The sequence below is a fragment of the Panthera uncia genome, chromosome B1 (assembly GCF_023721935.1).
Source record: "Panthera uncia isolate 11264 chromosome B1, Puncia_PCG_1.0, whole genome shotgun sequence".
Taxonomy (NCBI): Eukaryota; Metazoa; Chordata; class Mammalia; order Carnivora; family Felidae; genus Panthera; species Panthera uncia.
Window position 1 is genome coordinate 3,332,330 of NC_064811.1, and position 25,989 is coordinate 3,358,318.

At 61.8% G+C, this 25,989-nt stretch overlaps 1 protein-coding gene across 1 annotated transcript in view; it reads left to right on the plus strand.

Moving 5' to 3' along the window:
- ABLIM2 (actin binding LIM protein family member 2) overlaps positions 1-25,989 on the plus strand; it is a 138,836-nt gene that overhangs the window by 19,472 nt on the left and 93,375 nt on the right. The window contains exon 2 of the mRNA XM_049632621.1: positions 19,675-19,818. Within this exon, the coding sequence (XP_049488578.1) occupies positions 19,675-19,818 (144 nt within the window). The remainder of the gene's footprint in view (positions 1-19,674; positions 19,819-25,989) is intronic.

The window sequence follows — 25,989 nt, forward strand, 5'->3', positions numbered from 1 at the left end:
GTTTATTACTTTCATTTTTTAATGTTTATTTTTGAGAGAGAGAGAGAGAGAGAGAGAGTGTGAAGGGGGGAGGGGCAGCGAGAGAGGGAGACACGGAATCCGAAACGGGCTCCAGGCTCCGAGCCGTCACCACAGAGCTGGATGCGGGGCTGGAACCCACGAGCCGCACAAACCGTGAGATCGTGACCTGAGCCGAAGTCGGACGCCTAATCAACAGGCCACCCAGGTGCCCCTCCCCTTCAGATTTTAGAGCCCAGCCCTGCTGATGCCCTGACTCGGGGGCTCGGCCTCCCGAACAGTGAGAGCACAGGTGTCTGCCGTTCAAGCCCCCCAGTGTGGGGTCATTTGTCACCGCAGCTGCGGAAACCTGATGCCGTCACCAGCTGGGAAGGACAGACGTCATTTAGCAAGCGCCACCGTCTCCCAGGCTGGGCACCAGGTGCCTTCACCTACAACCTGTCATTGGTCTCCCTGCAACCCGGCAGGTAGGCATCCCCCTTTTACGGACAAGGAGGCTGAGGCTCAGAGAGCTTATGTCTCTGGGTCAAGGTCACCCAGCTGCTCAGCGATGACGGAGCTGGCTGCACACCCAGGGTGGCCCGAGTTGCAGAAGGGGAGGCGAGGGAAGTGGCAGGTGGACGAAGACGGGCGCGGCATTCTCTTTTCCCTGCTATGGATTGCCGGGGGCTTCCAGGCAGAGGTGTGCAGCATGCATCTGGCTCTGGGGGCTGAATGCTCAGGAGAGGCCGGGGCTGGGCCCTAGAAATCCTTGCTCAGGGCCCGGACGGTGTCGCAGATCCCTCCAGACCCCAATTTTTATGCCCCTGAAAAAGCGTCGGTGTCTTCTTTCCTTTAAAGTCACCTTGAGAATCTGTACCATCTGCTGGAAAGTTCCAGGCTCCGATCTCATTTGTTTCTCGTCTTTTAAGCAGATGTGAGTGAACAACAGAGCAGTGATTGGTGGGGAGTGAAGGATCATGCCGGAATGTGGGGCAGGGGTGTGCCGGGAGGAGGGGGAGGGAGCCCATAGGATCCTCACTGGCGGAGATGCTGGGGCCTCCTGGGACCACACACTCCTTTCCTTTTTGGTCGGAGCCCCTTCCCAAGCCGCCTGATGCACCCGACTGCTCCTGGGGTGCGGGCTGCTGTGTGGGTGGCAGGGGAGGACTGTCCACGAGGCAGGGTGGCCGGGACCACATCCTCGAGCGTGCGTGTGTCCTTCCGGGCACCTGTCAGCCCCGCCCACCCGCGCTGTGCAGAAAGAGCACCTTTCTCTCTTTTCTCTCGATCACTTTGTTTCACTCGGGCCCCCCTCCCTGGCAGGTGTGGATGCTGGGCTAGAAGTTTCTACGCGGCAGGTGGCGACCCATTTGTGGGCGTGAAATCAGTTCAGTGGGTCACATCGGCACTGGTTATGTAAGAAGGGGGACTGGCTAGAGAAACGGCAGTGCCCGTCGCGAGTGATAAAAGTAGGTATTGTTTGGTGAAAACCAATAGCTATGTATTTACGCACGGCATAAACCACGGCTGTGTGTGGTGACCGAGGAATGAGCCCTGCAAACTGTACCTCGTCTTTGTCCACGGGACCTAGGAGTGCAGCCGTATTTGGGAGGCGGTTTTTGCAGATGGGATTAAAGGAAGGATGTTGTGATGGGGGGATTATCCTGGATTAGCCGCGTGAGCCCTAAATGTGATCACGGTTATTCTTAGAAGAGGAGGCGGAGGGAGGTTATAGGGACAGACGCACAGAAAAGAAGAACACGTGACCGCAGAGGCAGGGATGGGGGTGATGAGGCCACAGGCAGTGAGGGCCGGCTGCCCCGGAGGCTGGAAGGGGGGCAGGGGGGGCAGATTGTCCCCAGAACGGCTGCAGCCCTGCGGGTACCTTGATTTCAGCCCAGCGGTACCGATTCTGGACTCCGGGCCTCCGGAACCGCGGTAAGCACCCCGGTTCCAGAACGTCTGTTACAGCCGCCGTGGGAAGCTTACGCACCGTGGAGCACGCAGCCCAGCGCGCAGAGCCCCACACCCTGGCTCAGGGCCCGTGGCTGGCTGGGGCTCCACGTGGTGGCCCTGCTCTCGTTCGAACCTTCCTCCTGGGAGCAGCACGCTGGCGCGGGAACGTTCTCCTTGTTCAGAGGCAGCAGCTCGATAGGACAGGCGGAAACGTGTGAGGCCTGTAGGCACGGCTGCACGCGGTCACTTCCGCCCGAGGGTCACTGGCCAAAACCAGCCACGTGAGCAAACAGGAAGTTACCGGGCAGGAGAGTGCTCTGTTCCCCGGGGTAGACTCCGGAAAGGTACATGCACACCTGTCCCCCGGGACCCCTGTCTGGGGGACACGTCCGATTTGTGTGCTGGCGTGGGAACAGTTGGGAAGCCGCTGGCCAGTGACACGGAGCCCGGAGCTTGCTCCCAGGGCCCTTGATCCCGAGGTCGGTGGGTGTCACGGCCCCGCTCTGCCTGTCGGCTCGACTCTTCTGAGCTTCTGGCTGGAAGTTTCTAGGCGGGGCGGAAGCCTCACCTGCTCACCTCACATCTTCGGAGGAAAAGAGGGGCTCATCCTGCGGGGTCTGGGGAGGGGAGAGGGTGGTTCCCCCAAAGCCCCGTTGGTCACAGCCCCAGGATGGGATGTGCAAATTGCAAACTAGCGTAAACCCGTCGGGGTCCCGGTCCCTGGCCTTCAGACCACATGATTGACCTTGAAGGCTGAGGCCCAGGCCAAGGGGTGAGACTCCCCCACGAGGCTGGGAATCTATAACCTTCCCTCCCGTTGGGCGCCCGCCACATGGTGCCTCCTGCCCGCTGCAGAGCCAGTGGGGAAGGGGAAGGGCGAAGGCACCCCCTCCACGCCTCGAGCCGGGGAGCCCACCTGAGGCTGTGGAGGAGGAAGCCATTAGTCTCTGGACCCCGGGCCTCTGTGGGTGAGGGTTGTCTCCACCCTCAGTGTCCCCGTGAACCAGGGACAGCCTCCCGGGGACCTGACGGCCACTGCAGATGGGGGCGCACGGTGCAGTGGGGCCGGGGCTCCGTGGGGTGATCGGTGCCAGGGCCCAGGCAGCGGGGGGCCGGGACAGACACCTGGAGAAGAACGGAGCCCGGGCCTGCACTGTGATTTCTGCCCGAGGGTCCCAGAGTCCACGGAGCCCCCACCGTGATGCGGCCCCCCTCTCCTGGGAGGCTGATCCGACAGCATTGGGGCAGATGGCCCTCCTCGTGGGCATTCTGGCCCCCGGCCGAGGTGGACTGAAGGTATGCGGCCTTGGGGGTCCCTGGGGGTGACTTTGAGGAGGGGACCCGGGGCTGAGAGGCTCAGAGAGGGCGTAAGACAGAGGCTGGCCCCTGCCCGCCTTCCCACCGCAGCGAGCACCCCAGCCTCATGGAGCGGGGGCCCTCCGCACTCCTAGAACGTCTCCTGTCCAGCCTCACGCAGGCTGTTCCTTCCCCGTGTCCAGCCACTAGCTGCCCCTCGGCCTCTGCGTGTCCACCGGCCCCTTCCTCCGGGGCGCCCTCTGGGGCACTGGTCACTCGCAGAGGGCTCTGCCGGACCCCCCGACTCACAGCCCACAGCCCCCTCCTGCTCACCAGAGCCGGCTGCACCCCGCCTGTCTCTCTGCCTCAGTTTCCTCTTGGAGACAACAGGGACACGATGGCTCCTGTCTCGGGTATGGAGCAGCACTTGGGACTTGCTGGGTGCTCAGAGGGGCGCTGAGGTCGTGGTCACCATCCTCGTTTCTGTGCGGAGCTGGGCACGGGGACGCAGAGCATGGACGGCAGAATCGGGGAACAGGAAACTCCTCTCGTTTATGAGCCAAAGAGGCTATAACCCTGTGCCCCGGATGGATGATTTGTGCTCACGTGTGGGTCCCACGGGGCCCGGTAGTGACGGCCCAGACAGCCCTGGGGGTTTCCTGCGGTGGCCTGAGGGACACCAGCCCCATCGACCAGGTGGGGAGGAGGACGTGTCAGACCGTGGCGACGGGTGGCAGTCAGATTAGGTGAGGAAAGCCCCATCCCGGCCGCCAGCACCTGCGCCTGACTCTTTAGAGCTGGTGGGATGGGGTGTTTCCTGCCGGGTACCTTCTCAGGGGTCCCTCGGCCCGCCCAGCGCTGCACCAAGGGCCGCTGGTGTCACCCCAAAGCCTCTTAACGGTGGATCCGGTGCTGGTTATTGATGACCGGTGTGCACACACCTGTGGGTCCCCTGTGGCCACATGCTGGGCCCAGGCCTGCGCTTACTGTGCGCGTATAACTCCGGGACCGAAGCCGGCAGAGGGGCTCTGAGGACGTGCAGCGCGTCAGCTGGACCCCCCAGGGCCCCGGCACCACCGTTCACGACCAGCGTCCTTCCCGAGCCTCAGTTTCCCCTCTGGCACGTTGGGGCCGTGCAGTGGATTCAAAAGGTCCGTCCCGAGTCATGTCCACCCAGAAGCTTGGCACGTGACCTTATTGGGAGTAAGGGTCTTTGCTGGTGTCATCAAGATAGGGTTGGAAATGAAGTCATCCGGGACCAGGGCGGGCCCCAAATCCGGTGACTGGCGCGCTTACCAGAGACAGGAGGGGACGGGCACGTGGACACGCGGGGAGAGGCCACGTAAAGAAAGAGGCAGAGGTTGTTGTGACGTGGCCAGGAGCCCCCGGAGCCGGAAGCTGCGGGGAGGGATCCTCCCCGGGAGCCTCCAGAGGGAGCGCGTGCGGCCCTGTGGACGCAGATCTGGGGCTTTCGGCCTCCGGAACTGCGGGAACATAATGTCGCACGTGAAGCCCCCTGTTTGTGGGGCTGTGCCGGGCAGTCCCAGCACACGGGCCGTGGGGTCGCGCTGCCCGCACCGGGCACACGGGGGCAGGAGATGGGCCCGGCCCCTCCACCCCCGCCCGTGTCTTTCCAAAGTCCCTTTCCCGGACGCCCGGGGAAACAGGTGCACCTTTGGGGGTTGGTGGGAGTCTATTTCGGTGTGCCGGGAAGGGGTTGGCCCTGCCCTTCCTCGGGCGTGTGGATGGCAGCTGCCACGTGACCTTCTGGAGAGTCCGGGTGGAGACGTGCCGGCCCCAGAGACTCTTCTGCTGGTTCAGCCGCGGCCCGCAGCCTCGCCCGGTGCCGGTCCCCGGAGAGGAGGCCACGCTCCATGGGGATGCCGGGAGGAGACACAGGTAAAGCTGGCAAGTGCCCTTTTGGCCGAGACCTTCCGGGCGGAGGGGAAAGCTTGAGTCCCACAAGCAAGCTGTGGGGGGTCTGACACGAAGGGAGGCGGTCTGACGGAGCGCCGCTGTTTGTGAACGTGGTGAGGGCCAGCACTTGTGAGCGCCGACTGTATGCCAGGCTTTGGGGACTTTCCGTGACGGCGTCTTGATAACAGCCCTGTGGAGTGACCCATCTCACAGACGAACAGGCCGAAACCCGGGGAAAGGGAGCTTGGACCCCCAGGAACAGAGGGAGGCGGGGATGTACCAGGAAGAGCTTCTGAAGCCCGGGCGGTGGGGGGAGGGGGTGCGGTGCCTGCCTCCCGCAGGTGCCTCGCCTCATGGGGCCTCTGTCTGGGCACGAGTGGGCACCTCATGTCCGGGCGGCTGGGACAGATCCTTCCCCTCACCGGTTCTTCCTGCAGAGTAGGGGCCGGGACCCCCTCACCCCTATCTCCCCGTCCGCGCCTCACACTCCGGGGCAGCTCTGGGGCAGCGTGGCCCGGAAGCTGACCGGTGAGACCTGAGCCCCTCTGGCCTGGCCTTGCTGCGCCCTGGACAGGGCACTTGGCCGCTCCCGGGGGCGCCCCAGCGACCCCCCCGTAACCTGAGGTTGATTGTGGCTCCCCTGCCCGAGGTGTCGTGAGCGGACACGGCGGACATTTGACACTCGTTTCCCCGAAGCTTGTGGCTTCGCCCCCGCTGGCCGTGCTTACGGCACCAGCTGGCTTGGGGTCAGGTGACGTCCCCCCGGCCTGGCGGGTGTGCCGGATTGTTCCGAAATCCCCAGTGGATCCCGGGAGCCCAGGCATGTGACCATGATGTGCGTTTCTCCAGTGGAATTTCCATGCTGACGCGGGATGGGTCTCCCTGCTCAGCCGGACACACCGTGTCCTTCACACCCGACGGCGGGCGGGGACGCTGGTGGCGAGGGGCGAACAGGGGTCATGAAAGATGGCCCAGACCCTGTGCAGTAGGGACCGCTGTTCCCGGTTGACGGATGAAGAAACGGCATCTTGTGATAAAAATTGCAGTAAAGGAAATGTGGTTCTATTTATGTAAAATTATAGTAAAAGCTAAAAACTAAAAGCGCTGTGGATCCCTCAGGAAAAAAAAAATCAGGCTAAACCTCTGTGCTCTCAGATGAAGCGGTGCTTTCTTAGAAACGACAGCACGGACACAGCCAAAGAAAACGCGAATAAATCGGATGTCGTCAAAATTAAACATTCTCATCCCGCGAAGAACATTGTGAGGAAGATAAAAACAGCTTGCAGATCTGGAGACGGCCGTCGCCAGTGTTGTATGTGATCAAGGACTTATGCGTGGAACATGCACACAACCCTTATAGCTCGGGTCTCCAGAAAGACAGCACATTAAACGGACAAAGGGTCTGAATAGACGCTTCCCCGCAAGAGATTTTCAAGTCTGAACAAGCACACGAAAGGTGTTCAACGTCACTAGTCGTGGGTATGGGCAGCTCCCACCTGCTCAGTGGCCGTGGTCGGAAAAACAAGGATGTGGGGACTCTGGAGGCTCGCCCCCTGCGGCTGGTAGGAATGGGAAATGGCAGAGCCATTTAGCCAAAGGTCTGGCGGGTCCTCAAATGGCTAAACACGGAGTCACCGTGCGAATGGCCACTTCCCAATTCAGACGTACCCAAGGGAAATGGACTCACATGTCCACACGAAGGGGATCGTGCCCGAATGGTCACAGCAGGCCGAAAAGTGGGAACAACCGTAGAGCCCATCAACTGACAGGTGGATGCGTTCGTGGGATGGAATGTTAGTGGCCGTTAAGAGCCCTTCAGCCCTGACTCACGCTCCAGTGCGGATGAACCGTGGAAGCCAATCTGTAGAGACAGAAAGTCAATTATCAGTTGTCAGGGGCTGGGACAGAGGAGGGATGGGGGGGGTGACGGAAATGGGCGGGGGAGTCTTTTTGGGACGATGAAAATGTGCTAAAATTGATCGTGGCGACCGACGCCCTACTCTGTGAAAACAGATGATGCCTGAACAGCACAGGTTTGAACCGAGCAGGTCCATTTATACGTGGATTTTTTTCAGCAAATATACATACAACACAGGAAATGTGTTTTCTCTTCCTTATGATGATATTTATTTTTATTTTTTTAAATTTTTTTTTAACGCTTATTTATTATCGAGAGAAAGAGACAGAGCACGAGCAGGGGAGGAGCAGAGAGGGGGAGACACAGAATCCGAAGCAGGCTCCAGGCTCCGAGCTGTCAGCACAGAGCCCGACGCGGGCTCAAACCTGAGATCATGACCTGCGCTGAAGTCGGACGCTTAACCGACTGAGCCACCCAGGCGCCCCCCGATGATAGTTTTAATAGCATTTTCTTTCCCCTAGCTTACGCTATTGTAAAACCCCAGCATATAGTCCACGTAACATACAAAATACATGTTAATCGACTCTTTCCGTTGTCTGTAGGCTCTGGGCAATAGGAGGCTAGCAGTCGTTAAGGTTTTGGGGACTCAAAAGTTATGCTTGGATTTTCAACTGCATTAGGGGTGGTTGGCGCCTCCAACCCCGTGTCGTTCAAGGGTCACCTTTACACCAATAGTCATAAAGTTGTGCATTTTAGGCAGGTGAGTTGTGTGGCACGTGAATTGTAGCTCAATAAAACTTTCGTTTGAAGTGGACGCGGGGCACCTTCTGGAGAGCGGCGTGGGTCCTGGGCGCGTGCTCAGGGTATTGTTTTTGAAGAGAGTGCGTCTGGGACACGAGGGCAGGGCATCGGTTCTGTCCCCCGAGAAGATTACGTTGTTATATCGTATCGCATCCCAGGTCGTAGCATGTCACACGTCCTAGGTGTGCGTGTGTGCGTGTGTGTGTGTGTGTGTGTGTAAGAACGTATACGGATAATGTCTTATTTGCGGCTCACGGGGCTGCCTGCTGGGAGGGTCACGGTGGCTAATGTCAGCGTAGAAGGTTAGCAGGGATTGTAATTCTTCTTCAACTTCTGTGTGCTGTTTGGGTCACCAAAAAGAAGGTATTTTTGTTGTCGAAACCTAAGGAATTGTGGTCTCGGGGGGCGGGCAGCGGCTCCGGGACGGGCTCCCACGCGGCACCACGTGACATCAGAAGGCCACAGGTCTGGGCCCGTCCGGGTGGAGCAGGGGCCCGTCACCACAGACGGGCTGTGTGACCAGGCATTGGTGACCCTGGTGCGCCTGAGCTCAGAGGGGGGTGGGGTCTGTGGCTGTTGGTTTGTGCACTGGACCCTGTCAGTGCGTGTGAAATGCCCCGGGAGACGTCGGGGTGACGGGCGGTGTGGTGTGTGTGTCGAACTGATGTCCTGCACGTCTCAGCTTTCCCTGGGCCCCAGGCCAGCACTCTGGATGCCTGGTTTTAATTAGACTCAGGACATGCTTCCCCTGCCACGGCCCTTCCGTGGCCCAGCGAGCAGGAGGAAAGCACAGAGGGGCCCGCACGTGAGTGGGGGAAGGGCCCGAGGAGGACAAACCAGTCCTGTGACCGCCCCCCTCCCCGTTCCAGCTACAGCTGTGTGATCTTCCCAAGCTGCTGAGCATCTCTGAGCCCCAGGCTGCTTATCTGCAGAGTGGGGTGGTCACAGCTCTCGGGCCCACAACGGACGGGGGGCATCGTCACGCCCTGAACCCGCCCGCGTCTGCTCCTATGCCGTTACAGCCCCCAAATCACGGGAAGCTGAAGTTTGTCTCTGCCCGCTTGTAGGTCAGCGCTGGTGGTCGCCCCCTGCCCCATGACTCCAAGGGGACCCCCAACCTCACCCCCAGATGCCGCCCCACTGGGCAGATGTGTCTCAGGGGCTCCCATGAGCGTCTGGTGTTATCCTCCCCAGGCCCTGGCGGTCCACGGAGGAAGGAGGGAGGGCACGGAGGCCTGGAGGGGCACGGCTGCCCAGCAGAGGTGAGAACGGGGGCCCACAAGCCCCGGCCAGACGTCCCGCAGGCTCCCCGCCCCTCCAGGCTCACCCCTGCGTCCTGGTGGCCTGGGGTATCTGGTGTGGTCGGATTCCCCGGCAACGATTTTCAGATGCAGACCGAGACCCTTTATCACCAACACAGACCACTAAACAGGCTGGTAACGCTCACGTTTCCTGGAGAAAAGTGGCATCGCCCAGCGGGCCCCTCGCTGCCCTCGACGCTCGCCGTGGGCGGGGGAGGTGCCGCACGAGCCCCGAGGAGCCTCAGGAAATGGGCGGCGTCCTTGTGGGACACAGACAGGGAGGCGAGGTCAAGGGGGGACAGTGACCTCTCAGACCCCTGTGGCCACCCCTGCCGGATCCAAAGCCAAGGGCGCTCCCAGGGGCTTGGACTTGCCGACGGCGTCCAGTGGGGCAGCTGGGCCCCCGTCCGGGCGGGGTGTCTCCGGGTCACGGCTGCAGCCCTGTCTTCTGAGTCCTGGGCTGCACAGGCTGGTGATCCTGACTGGCCAGGGTGCACCGGGGGCGCACTGGCAGCCTCCGGCCAGCGGGCCCCACACCGACGGGGTCCCGTGGCAGCTGGCCCGGCGGGAGGGCCTCGGCCCTCACAGACCTCGGTGGGAGGCCACAGCTGGGGCCGGAGGTCACGTGGCCCGCGTTCCTGTCTCAGCTGTCCCCCGTCCCCGTATCCTGCTGTGGGAGCCGATCGGGGACGGAAACCGCCGAATGCAGCGCCTGGCACTTAGCCCGGGCACGGGAACCGAAAGATGATGTCACACACGTCATTGTCACCCGTGCTGATGCCCGGTGCAGTGCTTTGAGTCATCGGATACGTGTCCTGTTCCTGTTAGATTTGAGGAACGTTTACTGGGGCATATGCCGGGTACTGGACCCTGGGTGTACGTTCCGACCCAGACAGGGTCGCTGTCGGACTCTGGCCTGTGGCCTGTGGCCACGTGACCGGAGGGTCAAGTACCGGCCTGGGGGCCTGGAGACCCCAGCCCCGCGCCCGGCCTGCCCAGACTCTGTGTGACCTGGGCGGGGCCCGCCCCTCTCTGCCATTGGCCATTCCCCCTGGGCCTGTGTGGGGCCAGGACGGGCCCAGATGCCCTGACCTTCCGGAATGCCACCCGTGAGGTTCTCAGATGCCTCTCCGGTCAGGAGGAGCCGCTCTTCCGGCAATGAAATAATACCCTCGGGGACGTGGGTGGAGAGGCCTCCTGGACCAGCTGCTTGGAGCGTGGAACATCCTGGGAATTGCCAGGAGCCCCGGCTGAGGCCTGCGGGAGGCCCTGCGGCCAGCCTGAGCTTCCGGGGGCTGCTCACGGCCGCGTTGCCCCCCGCTTCTGCCTCGGGGAGGAGCCCCCCCCACCCCATGGGCCAGCCCTGCCCCGTCTCCCTCCTCAGAAAGCCTGGCGGGGGGGTGGGGGTGGCGGGTAACATCATCGTCCCCCTGCGGATGGAAAACAGGCCCGGGGGGGTGGGGCACCAGCACATCCCAGGCCTGGCTTCCAGCTCTTTCCACCCGTGGGGATGGTGGGTTTTTTTCCTGGGGATGCAGTAACAAAGTCCTACCGACTGGGGCTTGTCCAGCAGATGTCGGCTCACATTCTGGAGGGGGGGGGGCCCTGAGATCAAGGTGTCACCAGGGTGGGGTCCTTCCGACGGCCGTGAAGGACGGACCTCTCCTCGGCTTGCAGACAATTGTCCTGTCTCTGTCTGCACGTGGTCCCCTCTGTGTCCTGATGTCCGCTGTGCATAAGGACGGTCGTGTTGGAGCAGGACACACCCGATGATCTCACTTTAGCTTGACCACTTGTGTGAAGACCTTGCCTCCAAGTCAGGTCATATTCTGAAGCGCTGGGGGCTAGGGGGTCAACGTATGAATCTGGGGGGGACACAATTCAGCTGTCACAGACGGGCTCTTTCTGTGGCCCCTGGGACCCCCCTTTTGACCACACACACTCTCTGCAGGGAGGGAGGGAGACAGGGCCGGCTTTTCGTCCCTCCCCCCATCAAGTATGAGGCTCATTCCAGGCTCCGTGGGGCTGCCTGGTGTCCCCCCCCCCCCCCGCCAGGCTGTGTGTGGCTGAGAGTGACTTTGTGGGAATGTGCTCCCATCTCCGGGCAGGAAGAACCACGGGGCAGCGGGGGTCTGAGCTCCGTCCGCCGGGATCCAGACGCTGAGCTGCTGTCACTCCGATGGAGAGTGATCTCTGACCCCCGGCCTCCCTGGGTCTGGTGGGGTTGACCCTGTGCAGCTCCCCCAACCTACCCAAAGGGCCTGCAGCAGTGCCCTGGGAGCAAGGGGCCCACGTCGGGCGGGGCGGCCCAGGATGCACACCCACACCCGGGCCTCTTGGACGGGGAGCGTGAGCCAGGCGGTCTGAGGTGAACTGGGTCCTCTGTTTCCCCAGCCCCGTGCTGGCCTTTAGGGGGCCCCGGAGAGAGACGGGAGCCCCCAGTGGGGTCTCCAGCAGAGGCGGCCAGGGGTTCACCGGCCGTTTTGGAGAGGAGATGTCGCTTGTTCCAGGTGGCAGTCGGTGGCCCAGGGGGACCCCTCTGCCGGGTGTCAGTTTTCAGGTCTGTCAAATAGGAGCAGCATCCTGACAGGGCTGCTGCGGCATCGAGAGGAGCCAGTGCCCAGAGCGCCCCCCAGGGCGTGGGGCTCAGCACGCGGGCTCCCTGTGAGCGCGTTGTGGGTACAGAGGAGGCCCGAGAGGTCAGTCGTCTTCGCGGGTGAAGGGGCAGGAGCCGCACTCCCAGGAGACGGCATGGCGGGGGCCGGGGCTGGTGCTGGGACGGTCGAGGACAACTTTGGGAAAGGGTCTGGGATCAGCAAGCAGTGGGGGAGAAGTCAGGGAACCAGGTGGGCGTGGGGCGTGGAGGCGTGGGGGTCCCTCGGGGACATGGGTCCTATGGGCTGTGGGCAGGGTATTGAGCAGGTCAGGGACCCGAGCAAAGGACCTGACCTTGCTGGTGCTCAAGGCCGCCTTCCCTGGTCCTGCCACCTTGCCAGCTGGGAGAGCTTGCCCTGGGGGCTCCGTCGTCCGTGCTGTCCCCTTGCTGTGAGCCCGTGGGCACAAGGGGACAGTCTCCCACCAGGTCCAAATGGGGACCTCCCGAGACACTTGGGACTTTGGAGCCAGGGTAGGTTGGCGGGAGGAGGGCAGACCGGGGATTGAATCTTGAGTCCACCCCTCCTGGCTGTGTGGCCTTGGGCTGGTTAGCTTACCTCTCTGAGCTTGGCTTCTCACTCTGCCAAAAGGGCACAAGAGTGTCTACCCCAGGGTGGCAGGGAGGACTCCAGACAAGGTCATGCCAGACTTTGGGCATTTCCTTCCCTGAATCAAAGCAGCCAGCACAACCTCGCGGGACTTGGGCCGTGGAGGGAGGGACGTTCCTGTGTCTGGAGAGGTCTGGAGTGAGCCTCAGGCCGGCTGTGTGCAGAGGTGGGAGGCACGCCATGTCGGGACTTGGCAGGGGATTCTGGGGGTCTGGCTGTGGTTTTCTGCGGCCGAATAACACGCCGCCCCAAATCTTCAGCACCGAACGTGCATTCTGGGACATTCACGGGTTCCGAGGGTCAGACATCCAGAAAGGGCACGGCAGGGGCGTTTTCTGTCCTCTCCACGATGTCTGTGGTTTCGCCTGGGAAGACTTAAAGACTGGGGGTGACCCGAGAGCTGGGGATGACGGAGCCCCTGGAGGCGTCGTGGCTCACGTGGCTGGCGGCCCACGTGGCTGGCGGCCAGAACAGCTTCACGTGCGCGCTGCGTGCGATCGCTCTGCATTTGGGGTGGTCGTGCTTCCTCGCAGCGTGGCCTCTGGGCTCCAAGAATGAGCGTCCTTAAAAGCAAGTTTGTGGCATGATGATCTGGCCTGGAAGCCACGTGGAGTTGTTTCCATCACATTGTTGGCCGAGGCTGTCCCCAGATGTCCACCCGTGTTCCAGGGGAGGGGTCTCACACCCCGACACTTAGTGGGAGATGTGGTAAAGCCACATTGGAGAAGAGCTTTGTGGGACGGGCATCTGCCTCCCGGAACTGCTCGGAGCGGTGAGCGTCCAGACCTCCAGAAGGAGGGGCGGTCACATCGCCGGATGCCCAGGCACGCGGCGTGCAGGTGGAGACGGGCACCTGTCCCAAAATGTTGCAGTTCAGTGTGGTATGTGTTGATTCGTCCTATTTCTCGATCGCCTAGCAGGGGCCAGGCGCTGGGCTGGGTGCGGGGCCCCCGAGGGTGAAGGGGACGTTCAGCGCAGTGGGGTGAACAGGAGAGGAGGTTCGGCTCAGCCACCCAGCAGACACTTATCGCCGTGTCCCCGGCCCTGAGCGGGGCCCAGGGGACCCCCGGTGGCTCTGCCCCCGGACGTCATGGTGTCGGGCAGAAGTTGGCCGGGAGCGTGCAGCACTTTAACATGCTCAGTTCTGCCTGCGAACGTTTGTGCTGAGCCCACGTCCCCGTCCTAGAACCCGGCCAAGCAGAGCTGATCGCTGCCGGCCGAGTGCAGTCTGGTCCTGGGGCAGGTCAAGGGCTCGTGTGGGCGCACTCAGCCCCACAGAGAAACCAGAGGCCACGTCTGTGGGGAGCCGGCCGAGGGCCAGGTCACTTCCGGGGGGTGGAGGGAACAGCTTCCCACGAAGTGGCATCCCCAGGGGGACAGGGCTCCCTGCGGTCCGACGGTGTGGGTATCGAAACGGGCCTGAGGGTGGCTGCTACGGGGGTTCAGGCGTCTGGTGCAACGAGCTTCTGGGTGGGGCGTTCCTGTCCCCCAACTCTGTGCCCTGGAGTGCAGACCCCTGGGGGCGGGAACTGCCGGGGCCCCGGCCCAGCCCCGAGCTCGGCAGGGAGCAGGCACCCGCAGCATCTTCGCTGGCGCTGGTGGAGGACTGGATGAATGACTTCCTGGAAGGGTCAGACAGGATCGCCCCTCTGGCCCGTCTGGGGAGCCTGCTTGCTGGGCCCAGGCTGCCGACGGCCTCGGAGAGAACGGCCAGCTCCGTGATTATAATTAGCAGTCGGCCCGTAAGTAGGTTAGCGAAGGGAGTGCTCCCGTGTGATTTGAAGCGATTTTCCGACACGCAGCACGGGGGAGGGCGGCGGGAGAGAGCGGGACCTACTCCTGACCTGAGGCACAGCCTGTAAAAGAGCGTTCTGAGGGCAGGGCAGACAGACCCTCCAGGGCGCGGGGGTGGGGGCGTCATTAACTCTGTACTTAGAAAACCAGCGCAAAGAAACACGCGTGCCGGAGGGGTGCGCAAGCCACAGGGATGCTTATGGCCACGTGGGGCGTGTGAGAGCCATCTCCCCCAGACCCGGCCCGAGGGACACACACTTCCCAGACTTGGCCCCTGGCCCTGGGGGCCTTCCACGCGGGGGGAGGCGGGCACACAGGCCGACGGGCAGGGGCCACCCGGCGTGGTCGGGACTGTGATGGAAATGAGCACGGTGACGTGCACTTGCTGAAGACCCAGAAGGCACCTGCCTACCTCGTGTCACCTCCTCCCAGAAGTTCTCCTTGATTGCACACAGGCCCATGCCCCCCTGTGTGCCTGGGACCCACCCTGGGCGTAGCGGAGTCTCAGGAGTGGGTGTGCCCGCATGGTTTATGAGGCTATTCGATATTAGAACACAGTCACGCAGCTTGGAACCCCGGCCGGTGGTTTGCAGGATGCAAACAGCAGAGGGGAGAGCACAGCGAAGCCATCACGGCTGGCGGGGCCGTGGGGTCCAGTCAGAACCGGAGCGCACAGGGTCCCACGTCCTGTTCCGAGGTGCGTGTCCGTCCGGAGCAAACCCTGCACCAGATGACCAGGGACTGTGGGTCTTTGGCCCCGCCAGGCACAGCCAGCTCGGGCTCCAGCACGAACTGGACCCTCGGGGAAGGAACAGAACACCAGCACCAACATGAGAAAACGGAAGAAACGGCTAGAAATGTCCCGAGGATCACGAACGGCAGGTGCCTTGCGGTCTGGGAAGTGGGAGATGCATCGGGGTCCCCCATCTGGGAATGCCTATCCCCATCGCGGAGGTGGAAACAGGCTTCGGAGGGCATGTGACCTGCCCAAGGTGTCAGGGCCAGGGAGGGGCATAGCTCGCGTCAGTACGGCTCTCCGCCCCCCCCCCCCCCACCGTCGTCTACCCCGGCACGTCACGAGGTGACTGGAGCGTGGAGGCAAATCTGGGGACATCTACAGACGAGGCTGGCGAGTGAGCCGAAGCACGGCCCTCTGGGAGCTTCCGGTCTCCCTCCGGGCAGCCTCCTCCCCGTCCCCACCCCCAGCTGCGGGGAGGCCCCTGAGATCTGGGGACCTGGGGACCACCAGGCCAGCCTTGCCCCAGGGGCTTCCTCGACTTTAATGGAGCCTAAAACAATTCCTCAGGAGACCGAGCTCCAATGTATAGATGTGAAAACTGAGGCTTCTTGGGATTCGGTCAGCTCTCCAAGGTCACGCGGCCGCCCCCGGATGTCACAGCCCGCCCTGCTGGCTCCCGTCCCGGCTCCAGCAGCACACGGCTTCTCCTGGAGAGAGAGCACGGTCGCAGCCTGGAGGGGCTGCCGGGCATCGCGGGGGCTGCGGGGCCGGCCCCCGGTCAGGGCGCGCTGGCCGAGTCCCTCCCCTGTGACCGCGGGCGTTATGCAGTGATGGTGCCTGTAGTAAGTCCTGTTCCCTGCGAGGCCCCCGGTGCCGGGATTTCACTAGCACAGGGGGATTAAGTGGCCACAGCCCTTTGTGGGATCGATTCGTGCCACTCGCGTTTGTTTTACGTGATGATCACGGCTGGGGGTCTGTCGTGCGGAGAGCCCGCTGTGCGTGTGGTTAGGGCTCCGGCGTGGCCGTTCTCTCTCTCTCTCTCTCTCCTTTTCGTTTAAAAATTTTCCCCGACGTCGTCTCCTAGAGTGGCCTTCCGTCCACAGCAACACCGAACAGACAGCGGGGTTCCCATGGACGCCACCCCCGGAACTTTCCGCTGGGGTTTGCATCTTGCGGTGGTGGGGTGTGCTTGCCGTAGAATGAGCTGAAGTTTCCGCTGGGGCGACTCCGGGCGGGACGAGTGTGCCACGACAGGTGTCCCCACGGGGGTCTTGTGGCCGTAAACGCCCTCTGTGTGCCCGTTCACCCCTCCTGCCCCTACGCCCTGGCGACCGCTGATCTTTGTTTCCTGTTTGCATGGTTTTGCCTTTTCCAGAATGCCCTGTGCGTGGGACCCTACAGCCCCGTAGCGGGCTCGTTCTCTTGGTAACGTGCATGTAGGATTCTCCCTGTCTTTTTGAGGCTTGTTAGCTAGTTTCTTGAGAATTCTCTTTTTTTTAACGTACCACCCACACCCCGGACACCAGGCCTGGCCAGAACAGCCCATCCCTGTCCCGGGGCCGAGTGGAGAAAACCCTGGGTGTCGTCACGCGCCGGGCCTGGGCCATCTCTCCGGGCCTCAGCTCCCCCAGCAGCATCAGGGACAACAGCTCACCGAGGACACATACCCCAGCGTGGTCTGCGTACGGGGGTTTCTTGCAAGTGGGCATGTGCAGGAGGCGCAAGGGGTGAGTCCGTCTCGGGGGGTCAGAGGGCCCTGCAGGATTCACGGGTGGGATCCGGGCAGGTGCCCGGCCGGAGGGAACGCCTGTGCGCGAGGCCCACGGCTGTCTCCGTGGCGCAGTGTCTTCTTCCCGCCGCCAGAGGGCAGCACCACCGCTCTCACCGCCCGGAGGTCCCAGGAGGCTTTAGAGGGTCCCCTCCTCCGTGGGCAGGGTCGGGTCCCCTCAGCAAAGCGTGTCTTAAAGCAGCTCTGCCCGCAGGTCCGATATATCTCCAGGAGCCAGGCAGCTGAGGGTGTCAGGCCGTGTGTTCTGGAAAAGGACAATAGCTATTGGGTACCCAGCCCACATCCTAGCAATGCTCTGGGGCAGGTGATTGAACGAGGCAGCCGGGCGGAGGGACAGCTGCGTGGAAGGCTGGACGTTCCAGGTCACAGCACGTAGGAGGTGAGGCTGGGGCTGCGCCCAGGCCATCTGCCCCCACGGCCTGCACTCCCCCCGGGACTCTGACAGTGACCTTCCCTCCCTGGACTTGAGCCAGATCCCAGCAGTATAAAAACTTGCTTGTCTGCTCACGGACAGACGATCGGCTGTTGTCCTTTGTGTGCCGGACAGATGAGAAGATAACAGTGTCCAGTGTCGAGGATCTCAGTCCTCCCTCCCCCCCCCCCCCCCCCCGCCCCCACCGCCCCTGCACAGTCTCCATGGAGCCTCGGAGGAGGACAGGGTGACTCCATAGCCCGCCGGGCCATTCACTGGCTTCAAACCCGGATTCCAGCAGCTCATCCCGCAAGGGGAGTCTTAAATTGAAGCCCGGTCTTGAATTTCGAGTCTTAAATTCAAATCCCGCCGTCTGCCTTCTTCCGCTAATTTTATCAAATAGTAGATGAGACAATTTCTGCACTCGTTCTGCAGGAAGGAGAAGCCCAGGGAGAGCCCAACGTTGGCACTTCAGCTAGAGCGGGGAGGGTCGCTGTGGCTGCAGGAGGGCAGCAGAACTCGAGGGGCCCCGCCGGGCTCTGGCCCCGCAGTCTGCTGTTTGGATCCCTCTGGAGGCACAAGGCAGGCGCTGACTCCCGGCCCAGGGAGACGCCAAATTACTTTTCATGCCGCTCACCTCCTTTCCTGCACCTGCTGCTCGTCCCCAGATAGCCAGAACCCTGCTACCCTCGGGGTGTTCACAGCCTTCTCCTGGTCAGACAGCCTGCTGTCCCCAGCATGGCCCGCTCCCCCTCTGTGCCACCCACGCAATGTCCCCACCTCGGGCGGGGACCGCAGCAGAGAGGAACCCCGCCCTGGTGGATGGGGGGGGCCGCCGGGATGCGGGGTCCTGGGGGGCAAGGGGTAGGGGGGGGAATTGGATGGAGAAATGTCCTTCTCTGTCTGGCGTGACCTCCTTGATGTTTGCGAGGAGACCCCGAGGTGTGGTGCTCGCTCAAAGCTGGCATTAGACAACCGTGTTCGTGGATACAAGTAGCTTAATGCTCCAACGAAGTGTGGCAGGTCCTTCCTCGGCCACCCCACACCCCTCAGCCCACCTGGGCTTTCTCCTGCAGGCTTCCTGCCCCAGGTATGCCACCTGCACCCTGTCCAGACCAAGAAAGGAGGGTGGCATTAGAGGATATGAAAATAGGGACGCCTGGGTGGCTCAGTCGGTTGAGCGTCTGACTTTGGCTCAGGTCATGATCTCACAGCTCTGTGAGTTCGAGCCCCACGTCGGGCTCTGTGCTGACAGCTCGGAGCCTGGAGCCTGTTTCGGATTCTGTGTCTCCCTCTCTCTCTGACCCTCCCCTGTTCATGCTCTGTCTCTCTCTGTCTCAAAAATAAAAACATCAAAATAAATAAAATAAATAAAAAGAAGATGTGAAAATAAGCAAAGACCCCCAAATGAGAAAGTCAAAGCTGTCTCCCCGGTGCTGGCTGGAGTGGGAGGTCATCCCCCCTCACTTGCGTTTGCCAGAGCCCCAGAGGCGGGCAGAGCAGTGGGGGGGCTTCCCAGAGGAGGAAAGAGGCTGGGGTGGGTCTGATGGGAGGCCGGGGAGGCCAGGAGGCCAGGAGGCCGGGAAGTCCGCTGAAAGGGGTGACCACACGGCTGGTCAGGGAAGCAGGTTTGGCTTTCTCGGGTTGGTCCTGAGTCGGAAGGATCCAGCTGACTCAGGTCCCTGCGTGGGCCATGCTCTCTGCCCGGCAGGCCTCCGTGCCAGCCTCCAGCTCTGCCATCAGCCGGCTTCTCCCTGTGTTTCAAGCGACTCTGCTGGTCCCCAGCCCCTGGGCCTCCCCCGGCATCAGCTCTGCCCCTTGGGCTGTCTTCACCGCCAGGCTGCGGCTCCTTAAGGGGCTGGCCTGCTGTGGACCCCTGTGTCCTGTCCGCTGGCCTCCACAGGTGCTTTTGGAGGATGTGGGAGAGGAGCATATGGCCCCCCCAGACCCCAAGAGCCCCAGAGCCGGGCCCTTTGACCATCCACCCCGACCTGCCCCTTGGTGGGTTTCTACACCTCCACAAACACCCCAGGCCATGGCTGGCTCGGAGGAGGGCCGCACCAGTACTCAGGTTCACGTCCCCGGGACACAGAGGGACTTTGAAGCATGCTCCAAGGAGGACCGTGGCTATTGCTGTCGCAGAAGAGAGGACTGTGGGTCTCCCGGCCGTAGACGGGATGCCCGGCTCACTGGGCGGGGGGAGGGGGCTGCTTCTGAGGCCCTGCCGGTCAACGCAGCAAGAGACCAGGATACCCTTTGGGACGGGGTCGAGATCTCCCCACCACGGCAGGCACGCACACAGCGATGGGGGACCGATGGCCCGCGTGTGGGGGCGCCAGAGACAGGAGCCGCTCACTGGGGTTGACCAGATGGCCTCAAGTTATCCGATTCTCTCTGGTCCCCCAGGAAAGAAGATGGGCCTGTGCCCCGACGCCCTATGGGGCTTGAGCTGGCGGGGGGGGGGGGAGGGGGGCGAGCACAGTCACTGGTTTACTCGCCTGCGCCTGGTGTGTCCCACCCTTTAACGTGACCTTTCTTCCCCCGGCAGTGTCGGAGCCCCAGGCTGCTCACAGCCCCCTGGAGAAGTCGCCCAGCACGGCCATCCTGTGCAACACGTGTGGAAATGTGTGCAAGGGGGAGGTGCTGAGGGTCCAGAACAAGTATTTCCACATCAAGTGCTTTGTCTGTAAAGGTGAGCATCTCTGGTCTCTGTTCTTTGAGGTCTTGTGAGGACATAGATACACCCGCTAAACTAAGGTCTGGGGGTGGGGGGTGAGGAAGGGTCTGGAAGCTTCCAGGGAGGGCTTCGCAGAGGAGGTGGTGTTTGGGCTCTGACTTGGAGTGAGGAGGAGCCCGTCAGGCCGACCCAGGCGGCAGGGGCAGGTGCACACGGTGTGGGGCGCGGGTCGGCGGTTGGACTGCGGGGTGCTGCAGGGCCGGAGGGGGACGGGGCTGGGGGCCCAGGCTCCCCCCTGTGCCAGCGGCCCTGCGAGGGACCCGAGACTGTCACCCGAGGGGGCGGCTGGGGCCTGGAGATGTGGGAGCCTGTCCAGGGCTGGATGGTGGCCTCTGATGAGACCCGGGCAGGGTGCCGGGCGGAGTGCCGTGGGAGACTCGGGGGTCCTGCGGGGGCCAGTGGCCCAGGGAAGACCCCAGCGCCCCCAATGGCCCCCACCCAGGGACCTCTGGGGCGACACCATCTCTGGCAGGGGTGGGCGCGTCCTGGGACCCTCGGTCTGAGGGTGACCCTGGCCCTGCCCGTCAGAGGGGCACAGCCTGCAAGTGGTGTTTTCTGGGAAAGGACGGGGCAGCGCCGTGTGGACGTGTGAGAACGGCGACCCTGTAGCGTCCTGGGGACACCACCTCTGCCTACGACGCGGCTCCCCCACTGCGGACCATGCCCCCACCCCTTCTGTGGCCGGTGCCCCACCCCCGGGTGGAGAGTGCCCACCCCCCTCGCCTGAAGCTTCTCCTTTTCATCAGAGCTTCCCAGGGATTTGTCTGGGTTAATTCTCTCTACTCTCCAAAAGATCAATTTGCTGTGTCCGAAAAGCAAAATCCATTAAAATGCTCTTTTTCGATGCTGACTTTAAGACAGGAGAAGTGGCCGCCGTGTTTCAAAGGATTGTCCGTAAGCACAGGCCTTAGGAACGCGATAAAAGGCATCAGAACGGAGTCCTGGTTTGACCCGGGGGGGTTGGGAGGAGGGGAGCCCCCGCCCTCCCACAGCGTCACCGGGGACAGATCACTTTGTCCTCTGTGAGCGGCCCTGGAGAAGCCGCGGCCCCTTCGTCACGGCCCGCAGGCGGGTGGTGCTGGCAGGCACCCGGGACGCTCCTCTGTGCGCCGCGGCCGCTCCCAGCGCTTGCTGTGGGGGTGGCACGGGGGGCAGGAGCCCGTGGGCACGCGGGCCCCCTTTCGAGACCGCTGCCCACACGCGCAGGCAGCCACAGAGCCTCACGCTGTGCCGGGCGGCCGTGCCCAGCGGGGCCCCTGCCCTTGGCGGTGGGGGCATCTCTGCTTCACCTGCTGGGAACGACGTGCGGCGGCTGAGGTTGCCTGCAGGCTGGAAAGAACCGCGTTTGTTTAAGCGTGAAGGTTACACGGCCTCCGACTGGGCTTCTATCCAGTTTCTCTGAAAGTGCAAAGCCTCTGAGTCACTGAGGGCACTTTGGGATGAATCAAAATGAATTATCCAACTCCTAGTGTCTTAAACAGCATGGATACTTATCATCTGGTTTTTAACGCTTATTTAGTTTTGAGAGAGAGAGAGAGAGCAGGGCAGGGCAGGGGCAGAGAGGGAGGGGGACAGAGGATCTAAAGCAGGCTCTGTGCTGAGTGGAGAGCCCGACGCGGGGCTCGAACCCACGAACTGTGAGATCATGACCTGAGCCGAAGTCGGACACTTAACCGACTGAGCCACCCAGGCGCCTCGGATGTTTATCGTCTTAACGTAAAGCCTGGAAGTGGCCCCTTTCCCCGGAGTTGGGTAACTTAACAGCTCAACAAGGTCATTAAAGATGCAGATTTCTTCACTGCCCCACCCCCCCTTCCCCTCGCCCCCCCCCCCCGCCCCGCATCCTGTGCATGGCAGAGGTGCCTGTCCTCATGGTCTCAAGGTGGCTGCCATAGCTCCAAGCATCACATCCTCACAGGATAGTATCCAACTCGGGAAGAGGGATAGACACAGGCAGAGGCCTCCCTGCTCACGTGACTCTCCCTTCTTTGATCAGGGAGAACCCTTTCCCTGAGGCCCTCCCAAAGACTTCTAATATGGCTCATTGGCCGGAACTGGGTCACGTGTCCACCCACAGGGCCACAGAGGACCAAGAAGGAGGATGGCGATTCACAGAGACCAGTCATGTCTGTCCCTGGGTGGGCACGTTGCCAGGCGCCCACAGCATCTCACAAGAGGCCCCGGTGGGATGGGTTCTTGCCACCTCGGCACGTGTTTGGCGTGCCTCAGTTTGCCTGGGAGAGCCCACGAAATAATTATGTAATTACACTCTGCCTCATGGATGCCCCAGGCTTGGGCTTTGATGCTTGGAGGTCTGGGCTCAAATCCCACCTCTGCCACCGCCTGCTCGTGTGGGTCCTGCGCACGTTTCTAACCTCGGGGTTCGTACAGCAACATTTCTCGGGCCGCTGCCACGCTCAGGCGGTGTTCTGGGCGCTTGAGATGCATCCGTGAGCACGACGGACACCCTTGTTCCCATGGAGATCACGTTCTGGTAAACAGGGGACGGACGGGAAACACTGGACAGGATAGAGACATCTTACCATGTGCCAGAAGGTGCCAGACGGGAAGGGAGGAAGAGGGGCAGAGTTGCTGTTTCCCGTTGAGCAATCAGGGTGGGCCTCACAGAGGAGGTGACCTGAGTGAAGACTTGAGGGACGTTTGGGAAGAGCCTTGCAGCCGGAGGGAGCAGCTGGGACGAAGACGAGAAAGCGGGGCGCGTGCCTGGTGGACGTGGGAAAAGGCTGGAGCAGAATGAGCGATGGGCAGGGGTCCGTGTGAGGCTCTTGGCTCTGGGGCCCAGGGACAGTGGACAGAGGAGGGCTCCGGTCCACCTTCGTTTCCCCAGACCTCTGTGCGGAGGGCCACGGTGGGTGTGGGGAAGGGGCCAGGGGCCGGAGACGGGTGTCCACCGTGCGGGGACGTGGGATTCCGGCTGTGTGTAGGGATCTTGTCGCCTCTATTCTCACGCTGCAACATGTGATCCAACGTGGAAAACACCCAGCACGTAGTAGGTCCTCAAGAAAGAAGTGAGAGCGTGTTTACCAACAGCTTGAAATTTGCCTGGAGAACCCAGTGTGGTCCCCTTGACTTTGTGTGTGCGGCCAAGGTCTACGCTTTTAGGACCCTGGTTCTTTTTTTTTTTTTTTTTAATTTTTTTTTTCAACGTTTTTAATTTATTTTTGGGACAGAGAGAGACAGAGCATGAACGGGGGAGGGGCAGAGAGAGAGGGAGACACAGAATAGGAAACAGTCTCCAGGCTCCGAGCCGTCAGCCCAGAGCCTGACGCGGGGCTCGAACTCACGGACCGCGAGATCGTGACCTGGCTGAAGTCGGACGCTTAACCGACTGCGCCACCCAGGCGCCCCTAGGACCCTGGTTCTTGATTGCACCCTGCTCGTAACGCCCTGGAAACGCAGCCCCGGCCCCTAAGTGACGACCACAGGAGGCCACATCCACCCGTGATGCCCAGCAAGCGGGCGTTTTCTGATCCGAGAAGCAGCAGGGCTGAGCAGGACCGTGATGGCGGGAAAGTCCCCCCAGGAGGGAAGGAGGTGGGCAGGGCAGCGAGCCCACTGGCTCTGCCACATCTCTCTGGGACTGCCACCAGAGAGCTGCTCTGGGCACCTGGGGGTGACAAGGGAGTGGTACAACATGCCCACACTCTCTCCTTTTGGGGTGCCCCCAGGGCATTTATGAGAAACCAACCAACGGCTTCCAGAACCAAAGGAAAGCTTCGTCTGCCGGCCCCGGGCAGGTGTCCTTCTGCACAGCCTGCCCCTCACAGGGCGATCAAGGACCCGCGGGCCCCGTGGCAGGGAGGTCGCTCTGGGGACAGGGGCCTGTTAGTACAGATGGAGGGTCCCGGGCAGAGATCGGGGCGAGCCCTGGCTGGCAGTGGCCGTGAGCCCCGAGCCAGCACACTCAGATCAGGCTGCGGGGCCGCCTCCGTCGTTTCCTCGTGCTCTGATGTTAGCGGCTGCCTCCTCCCTCCTCCACCCACCAGCGCAGGGAGGCGTAAGGGAGAGTGGAAACACCCCCCAGGGGCCCCCCCAGTGGACTCCTGTCGGGTTCCGGTCGGTAGGCAGCCCCTCCATCCTGTCCCTCGCGAGTCTCTTTAATTGGAGGTCTCGTTACATACGCTCCTCTGTGTCCCGATTTATTCACCTCCCGGACCGTGGGCGCCCTTTCCCCATGCAAATCCTTCCACATCAGTTTCAGTATCTGCCCCGATTCCTCACAGGCAAGGCCAGCGGTGACCCTGGCCATTCCTCTGCCGTCGGACACGTAAGCCTGTTCCATCCGGCGCTGAGCGAACCCTATGTTGCAGGGGACGACTCGGAGGTTCAGAGAGGCTAAGTAGCTCGCCCAAGGTCACACAGCTGAGCAGCAGCGGAGGGAGGGTTCCGGCCCAGGCTGCCTGGCTCCAAAGCCCCGTGTTAAATGCCTACGTAGTTTGCATCGCGGCTGCAGCCTACACTGGCCAGCAGTGCTCTGTGGCTATTCCTGGTCATTTCCTGGGAATGAAGTCCCAGAAAAGAGATTGACGGGTCGGGGGGCAGGAGCGGTTTTCACGTTCTGTAGCGTCCGTGCTAAGTCGTATTCCGGGAAGAGCCCCCCACCCCCGTCCCCCGCTCCTGTTTCTGGAGAAGGACCACAGTGAAGGTGCAGGACCGAGCCTCGGGGAGGCCTCTGCAGAGGCCCAGAAAGGTTAAGGAACTTGCCCAGGACGCACAGCCGAGGGCACAGGCGGAGCTGGGGTCCAGAGCCAGGCAGCTCCAGCGTCTGGGCTCAGCTGCTCAGCTGACGTCTCACCTCGTCTGCAGAGCTCACATCTCCTTGGAGAACCGCTCTGCTCTCCACAACTGGCACATCGCACGTGCCACCCTGTGGCCCGGGCGAGGGGTCCACCACCCACCTTGTGTGGGGGATGGGAGCTGAGCTGAGGGGGCTCCCCTCCCCGCGGGGCCGCCGGAGCCCCCGGGCAGCAGGCGAAGGGGCAGGTGGTGGGCACTGAGTGGGGTGTGAGCTGAGGGGGGCTCTGCGGACCGGGCCCCGGGAGGACCCCGACTCCCAGAGGTTCAGTCTCCAGACTCCAAATTTCCGCAAATGCTCTTCCGAAACCCGAGCCCCCGAGAAGGCACCTGTCCGGAAGGAAGGCCGCCAGGCTTCCCTTCGCCTCCCAGACTCCCAGGGCACCAAGAAAAGGTTCCACGGTCGGGGCTCCCTTGACCGGACACCGGGCGTTCCCCTCGGTCAACACCATCCGTGGCACCGAGAGCTTATGTAGAAAGGTTTTCTCTGTCTCCAATGACTTATCCGAATTTATAATGTATGTGTTACTTTGCTAGCTTTCTACTCATCTTAGTAAAAAAAAAATAACCCAATCCAGAATAACTTATTAAATATTTAGAGCCTTGTGACCACAAGACATTCCCAAGAAATCAATGTCCACGTTGACTCTGGAATTTTTTCCTGCGGAGGAGGCGAGGCGGCACTTCCGGTCTTAAAACACGTTACGTTCGCGTGCGGTTCTTTGGGGAAGTAGAAGGGAACTAGGCTTTCCAGGCAAAAGGGGGGCAAGGTGAAGTTTCCACTTTTACGAATGCTGGCTGTGGGCTTTGCTGGAAGATGCTGGCGGTCTCGCTCTGGCAAGACCTCCCACTGGATGTGCTCGAAAGGACGACGTGAGTTAAAGCGAAAGATGCCGGTACTCAGAATTCCCCAGAAGCAGCATCCTTTGCAATCAATTAATGTTTTGATGAAAAATTTTAAGTGCTGATGCAATACTATGATGAAGAAGGAAAGAAGGGAGGGAGGAAGGAAGGAAGGAAGGGAGGGAGGAAGGAGAGAAGGAAGGAGGAAGGAAAGAAGGAAGGAAGGGAGGGAGGAAGGAAGGAAGGAAGAAAGGAAGGAAGGGAGGGAGGGAGGGAGGAAGGAAGAAAGGGAGGAAGGAAGGAGAGAAGGAAGGAGGAAGGAAAGAAGGAAGGAAGGAGAGAAGGAAGGAAGGGAGGGAGGAAGGGAGGAAGGAAGGGAGGAAGGAAGGAAGGGAGGAAGAAAGGAAGGGAGGAAGGAAGGAGAGAAGGAAGGAGGAAGGAAAGAAGGAAGGAAGGAGAGAAGGAAGG